At 43.0% G+C, this 18326-nt stretch overlaps 1 protein-coding gene across 1 annotated transcript in view; it reads left to right on the top strand.

Annotated features, from left to right (window-relative positions):
- Nucleotides 1-18326, top strand: part of GSR (glutathione-disulfide reductase) — a 45675-nt gene that overhangs the window by 26422 nt on the left and 927 nt on the right. The window contains exons 6-12 of the mRNA XM_069485232.1: nucleotides 1122-1176; nucleotides 6708-6807; nucleotides 8485-8571; nucleotides 10184-10342; nucleotides 12958-13069; nucleotides 14733-14864; nucleotides 15785-15918. Coding sequence (XP_069341333.1) covers nucleotides 1122-1176; nucleotides 6708-6807; nucleotides 8485-8571; nucleotides 10184-10342; nucleotides 12958-13069; nucleotides 14733-14864; nucleotides 15785-15918 — 779 coding nt within the window. The remainder of the gene's footprint in view (nucleotides 1-1121; nucleotides 1177-6707; nucleotides 6808-8484; nucleotides 8572-10183; nucleotides 10343-12957; nucleotides 13070-14732; nucleotides 14865-15784; nucleotides 15919-18326) is intronic.

The raw sequence follows: 18326 nt of genomic DNA, 5'->3' as shown, positions 1-18326 counted from the left end.
AGCCAATGCAACCAATTTTTCTGGCACTAAAATTCTGAGCTGAGTACTCGGAGCTGAGACTGGAATTGGGTCAGGGCCAAATTGTGGAAACTCCTCAAGCCAAATTAAGGAATCTCTAAATTCACAGCAACTGTGACAAATAATTATTAGCATATAAACAGAGGAGTGACAAGATCTACGTGGTAATTTTAGAAACTCATCTGACAGTGACTGCAACGGGGGAGAGCACAGAGGATGGAGACCGGTTAGAAAGCCGGTGCGGTTGTCTGTGCAGGAGACGGTGGTGGAGTTTCCAGTTGGCGTTTGCATCTGACACGTGATAGAAAAATCTCCGTTCAGATCTGCAGTTACTGAGCCTCCACTATAAGGTCAGGGACGAGAGGCAAGAACAGGCATAAAAGACACAGAGAAGGAAGAATCAGTTACTGTGTTTCCTTGATTCCGAGACACATTTTTAAAAAAATATTCAACACCTGAAATCAGGATTTGGCAAAATGCAATATAGTGACTGATGGGATACAGGGGTAGGAGCTGCTAAGGGAAGGAATCACAGCTTGGCAACGTAAGACTTTGTCTGGATTATTGAGGGAAGGTGGCTCCTTTAACGGAAGTGGTTAACTTAAGAGAGAGAGATGTGGTTTGGGAGATAAAGTTAAGGTTCAGTTCTAAATAGACCGAGAATTGGACAGTGAGTTAGTTAGAAACATGGAACCGGAGCCCTGCATTTGGGAGTCCTCCCCAGGGAGGTTGGAACCTCTGAAGGAACGAGCGGAGAGAGGTTCAGGGCTGAGCCCAGGGATTCCTGCCTACACTTGGGGTGTGAGGGTGCGGCAGAGCCCGCAAAGGGCATGTTCCTGAGAGCCGAGAGCATCTTAGGTCTTCAGAGAAATTTAAAAGTGATTTAGCCATCACAGCTTCAATATCTAGAGAGAAAATAAAAATGTTGACTCAGTCAGGGAAGACTTGGTTGGCAGCTTCCCAAGTGGAGACTTTAACAAAACTTGTCAAAACAGAGAGAATGTTGGCTAAGAAGGTGTTTGGTTCTTGTATGAAATGTTGTGACTGTTTTACAAGAGAAAGAGCAATGCTGTGTGTGATCGCAGTTGCGTTTTTCTACGTAGGTGCCAGCCTTGGAATAACCAGTGATGGATTTTTTCAACTGGAAGAATTGCCTGGGTAAGCTGACCTCACCTCACCTCACCTCGGTGATTCATCCTGTCTCCCTCTCTCCGGTAACATTTCTTCTTCCTCCCCCTCCCAAGCACTGCAAACGTAGGCATTTCCTGAATTCTGTTTTCCCACCTCTTCTCTTTGTATGACCTTGGGAATCTCATTCCCTAGTACCCCTCGGTAGATCACGCAACGTTTTCATACTTGTGGCCAGAGACCATTGCAAAATTTTTAGAATCAAAGTCAAATACAGGGTAATTTGAAGACTAAATAGTAAAGTCTTAAAGCTGTCTTCTTTTTTCAACTTGATACAGCATGAATTGACAGCGTCTAAAGTAGCTGATTCTGGTTTTCAAAGCAGCTAGTGCAGAGGGGTCTCCGTAAATGAAGGTTCTGTCAGGCTCACAAAAATACATTTTCTTTCATTTTGTTTTAGAAACAGGGTCTTACTCTGTTGCCCAGGCTGGAGTGCAGTGGCGTCATCATAGCTCACTGCAGCCTCCAACTCCTGGGCTCAAGCGATCCTCCTGCCTCAGCCTCCCAAAGTGCTAGGATTATAGGAACGAGCCACATGCCCAGCCTCAAAAATAAATTTTTTGACATTGTTCTTGATACGTATTTGTCTGAATAACCTTAGTAAACGTCTGATGTGGATTTAGGGTCACAGAGAGGGAAAAGATAATGAGGAAGATGGGTTCTCTAATTCGAAGGTGTGCACATTGCAGGCTTTGTAGGTTAGCGGGATCCTCACTTCACTCGTGAAACGAGACGACACTTGGGAACGCGAGGAAGGACCCTGAGGGCTCAGAGACTGGCCTTTCTCTCCTGACTAGCGCTCCCTCCAGAGGCCGCGTTGCTCAACTCTGCTGCCGCCTCGCCAGCTGTCGCCAATCCAGTGTGAGGTCCTGATCCTGTGCTTTCATAAGGCTTTCAGGGAAGGTGACTAATAATCCATGCTTGTACCTTTCCCTTGGTTCCCCTTGACAGTGGACAAGGGACAAGAGGGCTGCTCTGCAGTGCCACAGCCACACAGGCCACGTCCCGTGCAGATACTGAGGCCAGGCCGTCTTCTGGCTTTGAGGAGTTTCGAGAAAAGCATACAGTTCTTTTAGACTTGCTCTCAGGGCATGGGAGTGTGTTAGAGGACGGCCTTCCTTTCCTCGTGATCCACCCTGTATTGTGTGATTTTAGGGTTAAATGACCCACCTCGTATTGTTTGATTTTATGATTGAAAGATACAACACATGTGAGGATATGTCCAGAAATACGATCAAGACTTGTCATGTTTAGATGCTAGAATTCAGTCTAGACTCACCCTCGGAGACCTTTCCCCACAGATATCTGTTCATTTGATAGTTTATCTCCATTTGTGCATGTTGTAAACGAAAGGCTCTGGGAACACAAGAAAAATGAATTCACAATCGATAGGTGATTTTTCTTCTCTTTTTCTCTTTAAGTCTCCTTTATCATTGTTGGAATGTTGGTGAATAAGTAAATAATCAGGCAAGTAAATAAGTAAATAATGCAGGCAAAATGCAGTGATTCAAGATCTGCTCTCAGAGGGCTCACGGTTGAGGCTCAAGTGTGAACCCCACGGAACGCCGTGGTACAAGTAGTCCTGTGGCCACGGTGAGAGAAAGAGAAATGCTTTGGGGATTCCACTGAATAGAAGATTGTTTCCAGTGGATGCTTTAGAGCAAAGTGGCAGGATTAAGGTCCCTCTGGGAGCTGAGAGGAAAACACTGAGCCCCTAGCAGTTCTCTGAAGAAGCCAAGTTGCTTCGTGCCTGTTTCTTGCCGTCTTCTTTGCTCAGGCAGCGACCCTCAGCCCTGGCAAAAGCTACTCGTTCAGGAAGCTGCAGCATTTTCTGAGCTCTCTACCCTGCAAGAACTGACGGTGGACGTCTTCCTCAATAGACTGTAGCAGATTCCGCCCTCAGAAGTTCCTCAAGGGCAGGGACCATCATCCATCCCGTCTAGAGCAATGCTTGGCACAAAGTAGGGCTGAAATAATAGATGTTTGGGGAAGAAAGAGAAGATAGAGGAAAGAAGAAAAGAAGGAGGGAAGACCAGAGGAAAAGAGGTCAACATATAATAGGAAAGAGGAAGGTAGAGATGGAAGAAGATTTTGAACTACATAGAGATTTGTGTTTTGGTAAGGTGTGTCATAGGATAAGAGGGTCCTCACTTCTGAGTTGAAGCAATTTGGTTCATTATCCTTCATCCAGCCCATCTATGAAGGCTGGAGACCTGGCTTGGGGAAGGTATTAGAGAAAGGGGGTCCTCTGCTCTTCTCTGATTGCTTCTTACCCAAGCACTATAAGAGCACCATGTTGGAGGCTGTAGAGGACTCCAGCCCCAGATGGAATAGCCCCAGCTGAGGGCACCTACTCTCCAGGCTGCAGTGTGGAAGTAAACATTACTGTTCTAGGGCCCAGATTAGAACTTCTCCACCACTCATTCACACCTTCATCCGAGCATGTATCTAGTGCTCACGATTCTTGTTGAGAGCAAAATTTATTCGGTGAGTTTAGTTTGACTGCACATCTATCCTACACATTAAAAATGGCTTGCTGATAGCAGTGTGTCAGAGCCACCTTAAGGTGTTCCCTATCCTGGGAGGCAATTCTCCTGAGCCACTTCAGATGAGGACAATGAAGCACAAAGAAGTCAGCTACCATGCCCAAGTTCACATAGCCAGTAAACGGCAGAGTCCAGATTCAAGGAGGAAGGTAAAGGGAAGAATGATCATCTATGTTCAAACCACATTTCCTAAGACTATGTGGAGTCCAAAGCACTCAAGACATGATAGGATTTTAGTTTCAAAATCTGTGAAAGAAGCTGAAGACAAGTCTCCACCAAACGCAGCCTGCTGCAGTTTTTAGTGTGACTGTTAGATTTTCTTTTTTTTTTTTTTGACAGAGTCTCGCCTTGTTGCCCGGGCTAGAGTGAGTGCCGTGGCGTCAGTCTAGCTCACAGCAACCTCAAACTCCTGGGCTTAAGCGATCCTACTGCCTCAGCCTCCCGAGTAGCTGGGACTACAGGCATGCCCCACCATGCCCGGCTAATTTTTTGTATATATATATTTTAGTTGTCCATATAATTTCTTTCTATTTTTAGTAGAGACGGGGTCTCGCTCTTGCTCAGGCTGGTCTCGAACTCCTGACCTCGAGCGATCCACCCGCCTCGGCCTCCCAGAGTGCTAGGATTACAGGCGTGAGCCACCGCGCCCGGCCTAGATTTTCTTACACCTAAATTTTCTCTAAGTCGATCCACTGCTGTTGGTGTCTTGGGGCTAAATTGGAAGACCAATAATCATTATGCTCTGTGTACAGTATCACTACGTTTACTCTGATGTGGAACAAATCAGAAAAGGGAATGAAGAACAGAAAAATTAGGCAGGTACAGGAGAGAAGCGATTGATGAAGCCACAGGAGCAGAGAGGGAACATTAGACAACTTATTCCTGGAGGCTGTATGCGTCAACAATGGAAGAAAAAAATGTGGAGGTCAGAAGATGGGGGAGACCTATGAAGAAATCCAGCTACACTTAATTATGCTTTACGATGAAATTGGTCACTGACAAGTAAGGAAAATGAGCCCTCATGTACTTAAAAATAATTACGAGTATTCTGATGTTTACTTGTTTTAACGTGTTTTTCTGGCACATGATTATGGAACATCAGCTGCAGAATCATTGAGGTCTTAACTATTTTGAAGATAAATTGCTTAAGTGAATAGATAGGAAGCACTCAGAGCTGTATAAGATTTTATAGCTTATATTCAGTCATTCAGTAAATAGAATCACACTTGATTTTTGTAATGATATAGATATGGCAGGTTTCAGGTTCATGGCCTTGGTCAGGACCCCCTTGATGGTATCTTGCCAGCATTGCCTAACCTATAATTTGCAGATCTAGGACTCAAACTTAGATTCAGACGGTTTCCTATCAAACAGCTAACTTAATGTTGTACACAAAAACTGATGTAGCAATTATTTGATAAAAAATTCATAAGTATCAGACAGTATCAAATAACAAAAGCAATTTTTCAAGTACTTACTATGCTCCATATAAAATTCTATGTGCTTCATCTTCACAACCACCCTATGAGATAAGTGTTAATATTACCCCCATTTTTTTTTTTTTTTTGAGACAGAGTCTCGCTCTGTTGCCTGGGCTAGAGTGAGTGCCGTGGCGTCAGCCTAGCTCACAGCAACCTCAAACTCCTGGGCTCAAGCAATCCTTCTGCCTCAGCCTCCCGAGTAGCTGGGACTACAGGCATGTGCCACCATGCCCGGCTAATTTTTTCTATATATATATTTAGCTGTCTATATAATTTCTTTCTATTTTTAGTAGAGATGGGGTCTCGATCTTGCTCAGGCTGGTCTCGAACTCCTGAGCTCAAACGATCCGCCCACCTCGGCCTCCCAGAGTGCTAGGATTACAGGCGTGAGCCACCGCGCCCGGCCTACCCCCATTTTATTGATGGAGAAATTGAGGCAGGACGTGGTTGCGTAAAATGCCTAAGGTCATATAGCTAGTGTGACACCACAATTTGAATCCAGGAAGTTGGACTTCTAACCACTAAGCATATTGCCTCAAATTCATATGTGTTAAGAAAAAAATTATTTTAGATCTATTTCTACTAATAAACTAGTAAAATTACTCTTTAAAAAAAAAAAAATGGCTTACTTACCTTGACCTTTGATCATATTGCAAGGATGGATAGAACTGAATAATGACCAAGGAGAAATACTGAACAGAGGCGAATAATAGTGGCCCTGATTTTAGTTTTAGGTGTGAGGACCATTGCATAAGGAATCTTCTCTAGTGTCAAGCGTTTTTGTTTCTCCTCTGAAGAAATCAGGCTAAAGGACATTTAAAACAACTAAAAATATGTTTCTCTTCTTCTACAAAGGGGTATTTTATATTTAAAATTGCAGCATAGACCAGGTACAGTGGCTCAGACCTATAATCACAGCACTTTGGAAGGCCAAGGCAGAAGGATCGTTTGAGGCCAGGAGTTCCAGACCAACCTGGGCAACATGGCAAGACCCCATCTCTACAAAAAATAAAAGAAAAATTAGCCAGGCGTGGTGGTACACCTATAGTCTCAGCTACGAGGGAGGCTGAGGCAGGAAGATCTCTTGAGCCCGGGAGTTCAAGATTACAGTTGAGCTGTAATATAGCCACTGTGTTCTAGCCTGGGTGGCAGAGTGAAACCCTGTCTCTAAAAAAAAATAAAAATTAAAAAAATAAAAATAAATTGTAATGTGGTCTCCTGGATTGCTCTTGGAACAGAAAAAACAGATTAGCAGAAATACTGGTGAAATCTGAAATCTAGGGTTTAGTCAGTTAGTAATGTACCAATGCTAATTTCTTATTTTGACAAATGTACCCTGGTTATGTGAAATGTTAACGTAAGGGAAAACTGATAGAAGGGAAATCGCTGTACTATCTTTGCAATTTCTCTGTAAATCTAAAATTATTCCAGAATAAGTTTATTTAAAAACATTAACCCTGTGCTTTCATTTTAGCCGCAGTGTCATTGTTGGTGCAGGTTACATTGCTGTGGAGATAGCTGGGATCCTCTCGGCCCTCGGTTCTAAGACATCACTAATGATACGGCATGATAAGGTAAATTCTACCTTTTCTCTTCCCTTTCCTTGATGTTAATTGAAGAAAAAAAAAAAAACAGAGGGAGAGTTTTTCTTATGTTGTCGCTATATGGTGGGGTGAGAGCAGGTGGAGGTCAGTTGGTCTGTTGCACAGACGGCTACATCCAAGTTTGAATTTGGCCCGTGTCCCTCCCAGCTGCTAGTTGATGATGATAATTTTTCGTTGGTTAAACTGGAAGATGGTCATCAGATGCCCTAATAAGGAGGCATGTGGGCTTAAATATGAACCTTAGTTACATTAAACACAGTCAGGTTAATCTGTTGATTCTGGAAAGCCATTCCATGTGATCGGGCAGTGTTGGATTCGTACCACCAAATCAAGACAGTTCGCTTAAGTCTTTGCATTCCAAGGAACCCTGTAGATCACCCACTTGAACTTCATTTTACAGATGAAGAAACTAAAGCCAAGAGAGGTTTTGTGGCTGCTAATTAGTGTCACAACTGGGTGTCGGCTAAGGTTTCAGAAAGCCCAAACCAATCCTCTTTCCGCTTGAACCCAGCCTCCTTGTTTGTCTTTGCTTGATGAAGCACTGCTTTGTGTCTTTGGCCGATTAATCCTACTGAGTACTGCTGTTGTCGTGACACCATGTTAGAGCTTCCAGAGACACGATGTGAGGCAGCAACGAGTGTGGGCCTAAGAATCTGGTCCCGCTGCTGGCTGTCCCTAACAAACACACGACTTGGGCAAACCATTTAATGTCTTTGGAGCCTCACTCTGCGGCGACAGGATTTACCAGACCCCTGACCACTCAAATGCTATGCTTCTAATTCTTACACGAGCAGACGGAGGGAGACGAGGGTTACTAACAATCCTAGGCAATGTGGACTCCGAGGAACTTTGTTTTTGGCTTGGAGACTTGTCCTGTAATTAACCCCAGGAATACTGTTTCTCAGGCAAACATTATTTTGCATTACTAGACTATATCCAGCAAGCTGGAAGGAAGGTGAAAATCAGAGGGGATAGCTAAGCCTGCATTTTTATGTAAATAAGTAAATAAACCACGGCAGGCTGTCAGTGGGGGGATAGTTCCTGCATCTGGAAAATTGGTCCCTCTGCAGCCACATCTGCATGGGCTTCCTGCCCTGTCCGCCCCTGATGCACCAGTCTCCCCCTCCCCCTCCCCCCGTCCCGGTGTAACTCCATTCTAGAACTACTCTGTGAATGACTCCTGTCCTCCCACCTGAGCCCTGTGGGCAGGTTATCACAGATGAATCTCCAAGGCTAAGCTGTTGAGATTTCTGGCTAGATCAGGAGATTGTGCGAGAGGACCTTCCCTTCAAGCGTATCAGAGGGAAAGCAGGCCCTGGGGGAAAGAGAATTTCTGTTCCCTGAACTTAATTAAGGAAAACAGAAACAAGCTTGGGAGGAAGGAGGGGGCCGTGGAGATAGGGGAGGCCGGAAGGTTGGCTGTCCGTGGAACTGTAAGATAGGAGATGATGAAGTCACATGTAGCACAGACTTCGGTGGGTGGCTAGGTGGGAAAGCAGAGGATTTATTCGAACCCCACTCCCAATTGGGCCACTGAGGAAGGAGATTAGAAGAGGGATAATGCTGAATTTTCCCTCCCAAGTTTGTAGTTTGTCTTTACTCAAGTTCTCTTCCTTTCGCACCATCCATCCCTATGTTTGTACACAGGTACTTAGAACTTTTGATTCCATAATCAGCGCCAACTGCACGGAAGAGCTGGAGAACGCCGGCGTGGAGGTGCTGAAGTTCTCCCAGGTACGTGGGCCGGGCCCGGGCTCGCCAGCAGTCCCCAGTGGTCTGTCCGACTCTCTGTCGCGAGTCTCACTTTTCCCCTGTGGCTCACACATTGGTTTTTGTTTTTTGAGACAGAGTCTCACTCTGTTGCCCGGGCTAGAGTGCCGTGGCATCAGCCTAGCTCACAGCAACCTTTAACTCCTGGGCTCAAGCAATCCTCCCGCCTCGGCCTCCCAAGTAGCTGGGACTACAGGCATGCACCACCATGCCCGGCTAATTTTTTCTATGTATATTTTAGTTGTCCAGATAATTTCTTTCTATTTTTTTAGTAGAGACGGGGGGTCTCGCTCTTGCTCAGGCTGGTCTCGAACTCCTGACCTTGAGCGATCCACCCGCCTCGGCCTCCTAGAGTGCTAGGATTACAGGCGTGAGCCACTGTGCCCGGCCCATGATTGGTTTTATAATCACAAACTCTGTGTCTACCCCAGTCAATGTATTCCACTTCTAGAGTATTCCTGATGATTTTCTTTCTCCTAGGCAGCAGTACTTCACATTAATGAACTTAAGGTGCAAGAGATTAGAAACCTGGCAGTTGAATCTAGATCAACTTTGATTTTTTAATTTTGATTTTAAAACTTTGATTTTTGTTCTCAGATGCCTTATTGCACATCCTAATTTTTCAGATTTATATTTAGTTTTTGGGCAATATTATGGAATCTATTTTTAAAGCATACCATTTGACCCATTTGGGTTTTATAAACAGAAAGAATTACAAAGTACTTCACTGCTCAGGAAATCACTTGAATTTCAGCAGAATTTTCCTAGAGAATTAGCCTTGTAAACATGATCCTCCTTTTCCCTTCCCACCACTTCACCCTTCCAACATAGACCATATCACATTACATAATAAAAGCAAGAATGCCAGGCTAGGCCAGGCACGGTGGCTCATGCCTATAATCCCAGCACTTGGGGAGGCCAAGGCGGGAGTATTGGTTGAGGCCAGGAGTTTGAGACCAGCCTGGGCAACATAGTGGGACCCCATCTCTAAAACAAAAAAATTAATACAGCCAGTTGTGGTGGTGCATGCCTGTAGTGTTACCTACTGGGGAGGTTGAGAGGGGAGGATCGCTTGATCCCGGGAGTCGGAGGCTGCAGTCGGAGGCAGCTGTGATTGTGCCACAACACTCCATTCTGGGCCACATAGTGAGACCCTGTCTCAAAAAAAAAAAAAAAAAAAAAAAAGTCCCGGGAGAGGCACTGCTTACAGTTTGGAAATTTCCTAATGCTGTTGCCGTATCCCACTTCCAAACCACTGTGCTTTAGATTTATGACTTAAAATTTTATCACAGTTTTTAAGAAGTATGCTTTAAGATACTTTGTTTTTAAATTGAAGCGTTTCTATGGTGACGTGAGCTGACATTCCCGGCCATTGCCTGGAAGCTCTGGGGCCACGAGGGGAGCAGGATTGGCACCCGGGAGTTCTAGTGTTGGTAGCCTTTGGGTGAAAGCAAATGTCTATGTCAGCAGGTAGGATTCAGTGGGGATTTTTAGAAAAGGTTAAAAATTATTCTAGTTTCTCCTGCTTTCCTTCCCACCTCCACCCCCTCATTGAACACATTTTATTTGCCAATAGGTCAAGGAGGTTAAAAAGACTTCGTCGGGCTTGGAACTTGTCATGGTTACTTCCGTTCCTGGTCGGAAACCCACCGTGACCACGATTCCAGATGTTGACTGCCTGCTCTGGGCCATCGGGCGGGACCCAAACTCCAGGGGTTTGAATTTAAACAAAGTGGTAAGCTGAGTTGGTGTGCCCAAAACATTCTCGAATCTGTTAGTAGCCCTGTGATCCCCACCCCTTTCCCCTGGACACCCCAAACTCGCTTGGGGTGTATTGGATTCTTTTCTCTTTATTTTATATATCTACTTTGTCATCAAATTCCATTGCTTCTTCCTTTGAAATTTAAAAAAGAAAGTTATTTTCCCTTTCTAGTGTTATCACAATGAAGCCCCTGCCACCTCTAATCTAGATTGGCCAGCAGTTTCCTGCCTGACCTCCTCCTTACACACTTCCTTTTTGCTCTGCGAATGTCTTTCCGAAGTCCTATACCAGTCCCTTATCATCTGCAGTATCTAAGCCAGACTGCTGGCCGGGCGCGGTGGCTCACGCCTGTAATCCTAGTACTTGGGAGGCCGAGGCCGGAGGATTGTTTGAGCTCAGGAGTTCGAGACCAGCCTGAGCAAGAGCGAAACCCCGTCTCTACTAAAAAAAAAAAAAAAGAAAGAAAGAAAGAAATTATCTGGCCGGACATGGTGGCACATGCCTGTAGTCCCAGCTACTCGGGAGGCTGAGGCAGGAGGATCGCTTGAGCCCAGGAGTTTGAGGTTGCTGTGAGCTAGGCTGACGCCATGGCACTCTAGCCCGGGCAACAGAGTGAGACTCTGTCGCAAAAAAAAAAAGCCTGACTGCTGGGTGTGCAGCTGTCCTGGACACTGGTGCGTGGAGAGGGAAACAAATGTGAAGCTGTCTCTCTCCTGGCCCCACCAATGCTGTGTATGCAGACGGTTGGCATTTATGTTTTTTTTAATTTTGAAGGAAAGTCTGATATAGTAGCTTGGGGCATGGTTGCCAGAGTTTGACCCAAATTTGAACCTTAGTCTATTACTTACCAGTTGCATGGCCTTGAGCAAGGAGCTTAATTTCTCTAAGTTTCAGTTGCTTCACATTCAAGATGGGAATAAAACTAGTACTTGCCTTGCTGGGATACAGAGAAGAGTGAATGAGAAAACGTGTGCAAAGTTACCAGTTTAGACCCTGGGCTGTGATATGAACACAAGAAATGTTAACCTGCTGTTGCTGGTGATGATAATGGTTTTTTCTGATATACTGTACTATATTAGTAATAATAGAATATTTGATGTTTGAGGTTTATATATTTGATAGAGCCTCTTGAGCAGTATGTAACATTTTGATTAATGTTCTAATATTAATTTCTGTTGTAATGTGGGTTACTTTTGCATTTCTATAAAAGGTTATTTTTCAGCATTTGAAAGTATAAAATATCCAGGGAGGTATTTTGCTTGTTTTTATTCTTTTTTTTTTTTTTTTTTTCTCCGACATGGGGTCTCACTATGTTGCCCAGGCTAGACTTGAACTCCTGGGCTCAAGCAATCCTCCCACCTCCCAAGTAGCTGGGACTACAGGCACATGCCACCATTGCCCAGCCTTGCTTGTTTGTAATCTTATTGTTCAATGAACTTTAGTAAAACTGCTTGTCTATTTTCATATTAGCAAAGCTAATCACCGTAAAAACTTTCACCTTTCAAGAGACATTTTGCCTTTGTACAGATATAGGCATTGGGAGATCCAGTCTTTGACTGTATTTGCTGAATTTTTTAGAGAGTGAGGCAGAAAAATTTTCAGTTTCATTCACTGTTAGGATATATTTGTGTGATGCAAACTGAATGATTGCTATGTACTGGGTCTTGTCAACACACTATTAATCTAATCTAATCTTGCCAGCACCTCTTTGAGGGATAAAAATGAGGAAACCAGGACGACAGAGATAACAGATAATTCCCCAGGCCATAAACTATGGGGCAGAAAGGATGCCTGTCTTACCATTATATTCTCAGTGACTAGGTCAAAGCCTCATTTGTAATAGAGGTCCAAATATTTGTTGATAAATAGGTGGTTACACAAGGTCTTTTAGCTAGTAAGTCACAGAGCTGGGATTTGAACTTCAATCTATGTGGCTCCAAAGGCTGTACTCTTAACCTCTACGCTACCTGTTCCTGCTTCTGCTATACTCTACTTCTCACACTGGATATGTGTTCCTAGGACTCGCAGAGCCACAAGATAAGCACAGCATGTCGTCTTGAAGCAAAAATTTGATCAGCATACAGGAAAAAAATTTGGTTAAGGGAAGCATCAGTATGTTTTAGGGTAGAACACAAAAGTTGCTTGGATTTTTAAAGATAAGATGGTAAGCTTCACAGCAGTGTGCTTTTGGTGCCCACTTTAGCCCGTGCCCCGCTATGGTGTGAGTTAACGTGCTTCTGGAAGGGGCTTCCTTCAGCAGGAGTCGAGAGCACTGACTCCACAGAGAGAGCAAGGAGCACGTCTGATAGTTGAGTGATTTCCTCTGCGTGTTTACGTGGCCAGTTGAATTGTACATCGCAACACCAAATCCTGTTAAAACACCTCAAAAGTGGATAAAATATTGCCTTTTACATTAATCAGAAGATGTGAAACTTGCTTCAGATGTCTTTCACGTTGCAGTTGAGTCTTGTGGTTTCTTGGAGATTCAGGCTGAGGTGCCAGTGTGAGAGGAGGCTGATCCAGAGGTTTGAGCTGCCATTTTTAGTAGATGGGCCAAGTAGTTACATGATGTCTCTTTATAATTTTAGGGGATTCAGACCGATGACAAAGGTCACATCATAGTAGATGAATTCCAGAATACCAACATAAAAGGCGTCTACGCAGTTGGGGATGTGTGTGGAAAAGCTCTTCTCACTCCAGGTAATGTCTCTTCCTTGCTTGGTGAAGGAGGCCCTGGGTGTTGACATCAAAGCAAAGCAGCTCTCCACAGTGAAAAGGGTGGATGTCTTTCTGTCGTCAAAATGGTAGTAACAGAAATGCATTGAAATAGATGTTGGTTGGGGTACTGACATTTTCTGAATAATAGTCATTTTTCCTTAAAAGACTTCAAATAAAATGCTTAGTGAAGACTGAAAGTTTCATGTTGACAATACAGTCACTCTCTGATTCGCAGTTGTACCTGGTGCAGTGGAAGGAAGTGGCCTTCAGGAGAAGTAATTTTTTTTTTTTTTTTTTTTTTTGAGACAGAGTCTTGCTCTGTTGCCCAGGCTAGAGTGAGTGCCGTGGCGTCAGCCTAGCTCACAGCAACCTCAAACTCCTGGGCTTAAGCGATCCTCCTGCCTCAGCCTCCCGAGTAGCTGGGACTACAGGCATGCGCCACCATGCCCGGCTAATTTTTTTTGTATATATATATTTTTAGTTGGCCAGATAATTTCTTTCTATTTTTAGTAGAGACGAGGTCTCGCTCTTGTTCATGCTGGTCTCGAACTCCTGACCTCGAGCGATCCACCCGCCTCGGCCTCCCAGAGTGCTAGGATTACAGGCGTGAGCCACCGCGCCCGGCCTAAAACCTACTTTCTTAGCAATTTTCAAGTATATGATACGTTGTTATTAACTGTGGTCACCATATTGTACAATAGATCTCTTGAACTCATTCCTCCCGTCTAACTGAAATTTTGTATCCTTTGACAAGAATTGTCTTTATGAAAGCAAAATAACAAAATTTTAAAAACTTTATAACATAATCTAGCCATTGAAAATTATGTTGAAGTAGAGAAAATTTCTTAGGCATCCTAACAATACCTTACTTGGAGGGGGAGCTGTCAGTTTACAATAAATAAAATTGATAACTGATGCTTTTACTAAAGTCAGGCTTTTTTATTTTTAAAGACTATTAGAAGTAAGAATAGGCTAAGGAGAATACATTTTAAGTGAAAAAACAATCTTACTGTGAAATAAATAGGGTTACAACGTAGAACTGAAGATGCTAGAAACTAATATAGTCCCATAAATATTGTATCAATATCCCCTACCTGAAATGCTTGGGACCAGATGTGTTTTGGATTTCAGGTTTTTTCAGATTTTGGAATATCTGTGTATACAATAATGCAATAGCTTAGAGATGGGAACCAAGTCCAAACACAAAATTCATTTCTGTTTCATATACATCCTATGTACATATAGCATAAAGGTAATTTAATTTTCCCTGTGGGGACACTGAATAGACTGTTGTGCACCTGCATTTTGACTGCGACCTGTCATATGAGGTCAGGTGTGGAATTCTGCACTTCAGTGTCAAAAAGTTTCGAATCTTGGAGCATTTTGGATGTTGGATTTTTTCATTAGGGCTGCTCAGCCTGTAATAGAATATACAGACTTGACTCAGCCAGTGGTTTTGAATTGTTCACTAAGGCATCGATATGTCCTCATTATATTGAACTAGATATTACAGTGAGCGTTGGTTTGGTGTAAAACTTTGTTATAACTGGTGTATTAAGCCAGACAGATGAATGGTGAGTAGAACAATTCTGCTTTGTTAAAATGAACAATAAGATAAAACACTGATTTTAAAATATCTTTACAGTTGCAATAGCTGCTGGCCGAAAACTTGCCCATCGACTTTTTGAATGCAAAGAGGATTCCAAATTAGACTATGACAACATCCCAACCGTGGTCTTCAGTCACCCTCCTATTGGCACGGTGGGACTCACAGAAGGTGGGTACTTGAAAATGAAGGTCATTTATGGTTTTTCCTCCCCACCCCCAACTTTAAATTGGGCCTCTGCCAACTGACTAAATCTATCTCAGCCCGAAGTTACACTCCTTTTTGTTCAGTCTTTTGTCACAGTTCCAAGTTCCTCCACAGCTACTAACACTTTGAGAGTACAGTGCCTTTCCCTCATACCACTGTGCCTTTCTCTTTGACCTATTTTTAGGATTTTTATTTGAGCTAATTTCAAATATAAAGAAAAGTTTCAGGCTGGCACGGTGGCTCGCGCTTGTAGTCCCAGCTACTTGGGAGGCTGAGGCAGGAGGATCGCTTGAGCCCAGCAGTTGGAGGTTGCGTGAGCTGTGACGACCCATGGCACTCTAGCCCAGGCGACAGAGCTAGACCCTGTCTCAAAAAAAAAAATAAAGTCGCGAAAATAGTACAAAGGACTCCTGTACATCCTTAATATTTTTCCTTTATCATTTTCTCATTCTATACACACTTCAGTATGTATTTCCTGAAAACAGGCTGTTCCCTTATATAAACATAGTGCAGCTTTCAAAATGAGAAAATTTCAATTGACACAGTATTATCTAAACTTTAAACCTTATGCAAAGTTTACCAGTTATCTTAAAAATGTCATTTTTCGCATTGTTTTCCAAGTCCAGGATTCAGTCCAAGATAACGTATTGCATTTAATTTTCATACCTCTTTAGTCTCCTGTACTCTATAGACAAAATTCCTAAGGCTTTCTTTTGTCTCATATCTCATCGGCATTTACTTTGCAGAATGTTGCTGGTCTTGGTAGTGTTCGATGTTTCCTCATGATTTGATTCAGGTTGTGTATTTCTGTCCATCTCTCTTTTTTGATAGCTCGGTAGAATTGTTTAGTTTTTTGATAGATGCTTTTCTTATGTGCGTTATAGATGAGGCCATTTGTAAATATGGGAAAGAAAATGTGAAGACCTATTCCACCACCTTTACTCCAATGTATCACGCAGTTACCAAAAGGAAAACAAAATGTGTGATGAAAATGGTCTGTGCCAACAAAGAGGAAAAGGTATGGAAAAATCCAGTGAGCTAAACAGTGCTCTGCCAAGTCGACAGGGATGGTGATATTTTGGTGTGGTTAAGAGAGAAGAGACCAGGTCGTTACGCCTTGTGATTCACATGGACAGTTCCATTGTTATCTGTGTTATATATATTTTGGGGTTCTTCATAATATAATATTACATTTAGAAAGAAGGTTCCATTCCTTTTTAAAAAGTGGGGGGTTGGGGGGCACGGTGGCTCACGCCTGTAATCCCAACACTCCGGAAGGCCAAGGTGGAAGGATCACTTGAGGCAGGAGATCTAGACCAGCTTAAGCAAGAGCAAGACGCCATCTCTGCAAAAAATAGGAAAATTAGCCGGGTGTCATGACATGCACCTATAGTCCCAGCCACTCGGGAGGCTGAGGCAGGAGGATCGCTGGAGCCCAGGAGTTGGAGGTTGCTGTGAGCTATGATGACATTACTGTACTCCCGCCTGAGCAACAGAGCGAGACTTGGTCTCCAAAAAAATGAAGTAAATAACATAAAAGTAAGGGAGAAACATCAAAAATCACCAAAAGCTTGCCATGGTTGACCAAAAAGCCAGAATAAATAGGAAACTCAGAAATACTAGTAAGTGTAAGGAGTTTAATGTAAGACTAATTTAAATTGAATGTAATAGATCAATGAAGAAGAGATTTATTCAAAAAAGGTTCTTAAGATAATCTATTTCTGGTGTAACTTCTTGAGAAACTGCCAACCTTTGGTGGCTGTGCCATTTTCTATTTCCCCAGCAATGTACAAGGGTTCCATTTCCACCAAAACTTGTTATTGTCTTGTGTTTGTAATTATAGTCATCCCGGTGGGTGGGAAGTAGTATCTCAGTGTGGTTTTGCTTAATGTTTCAATGGATTTTAATTTTAAAGATAAGAGTTGCTTTGGTACTGGGTCAGCCTATTGGATGGTTTCTGCTAACTGAATTAAATATTAAAGTAGAACTTAGCAATGTTGCATAGGACCATGGCTGTATGAGGGACAGTGGCTCAATTCAAAATTTAGATGTAGTTTTCGACTTCTGTTATCAAAAAGAGCATAATCTGTGTCTGATTCAGTGGCCCTGTATACCAGAAGCCACAAGATGTAGTCTCTGGCTTATAAAATTCAGTGTCACCGAGGGCCGACAGAAGCAGAGAATCAGAGCAGGGGGGAAGTGGGCTGGCGGCAGAAACAAGCTTGCTCTTTCTCGGCCCTGAATGTTCCTCAGTAGCCTGAGATTTCTGGATTTTGAATCATCAAGGTCTCAACTTACCTACTCCTATCAGTTATTTCTTCATACCAGTTGTCATTCATTCATTTGACAAACATTACAGGACAGTCTTCTAAAGACTAAGAACTGTGATATGGGGAGGAATAATACAGAGTTTCTGCCATCACCAGAGAAGTTCCTTGTAAATTCAGCTTAGGTCACAGCATGTAAAAATCTGGCTGTGTTTAATACGTATACAATACTTGATTTTTTTGGTTTTAAATTGAGATATACTTTTTTACTTTCATTGTTTTTTCTTTTTTTCTTTTTAAAATGCTATCAAATAGGATGGGATATACTTTTTAAAAAGTTGTTGCATATTCCTCAGAGAGTTGAATGGGAAAAAAAAATCAATAAAAAAAAACTTGTTGCATAAAACACATAAATTTTACCATTTTAACCATCGTTAAGTAGTAAGTATATTCTTGATTTGGTTCTAAACAAATTATTTTTGTGGCTAAATTTTACATTCTGTAACCTTGATTTCCAATGGAATAGTTACCCTAAAAGTATTTGCTGAAGGTGGTAAAAACATTTAACAAAGTTCTTAACTATATTGAGAAACCTCACTGCAGAATGTGATTTTAAACAAATGCGTCTTTATGATCATTCTGGTGGCCAATCAGCATGCACGGATTGGGCACCTCCCGAGCCTCAGTCTTTGTGCTCGGCCGTACAGAGCAAAAGCAGGACGGACCCCCCTCTGTCTGGTGATTAAAATCTGCTGGGAGAGATGGACTGTAACTGTCTAGTTTCCTTTGCAAAATGGGACCTTGTAGCTCTGATAGAACCATGAAGGAAAAACACTGGTACTGAGAGATCACTGATGGAGAATTTAACTTGGTCAGGAAGGCACAACTGTGTAGCTGTCTGAATAATGAATGGGCTTTAATTCTTAAAAGAGGGAAGGAAAGATTGTCCAGGCAGAGGGACATCTTGTGCATAAGAGGGAGTGTGGTGGGTCGTTGGGACAGAAGGAAAGGGCTGTGGGAGGCCAGAGCAAGAGCCTGAGGGGAGAACTGGATGCGATGGGTTGGGGAGGTCTAGAGGGGAAGTCAAGGCAGGAGTGCACAGAGCCATGTAGGCTGTGTTATGCCATATTGGGATTAGACGTGTTGTAATTTCACTTCT

Source organism: Eulemur rufifrons, chromosome 12 (genome assembly GCF_041146395.1).
Source record: "Eulemur rufifrons isolate Redbay chromosome 12, OSU_ERuf_1, whole genome shotgun sequence".
Lineage (NCBI taxonomy): Eukaryota > Metazoa > Chordata > Mammalia > Primates > Lemuridae > Eulemur > Eulemur rufifrons.
Note: the sequence above shows the minus strand (reverse complement) of the source record. Positions and strands in the feature narration are given on the sequence as shown.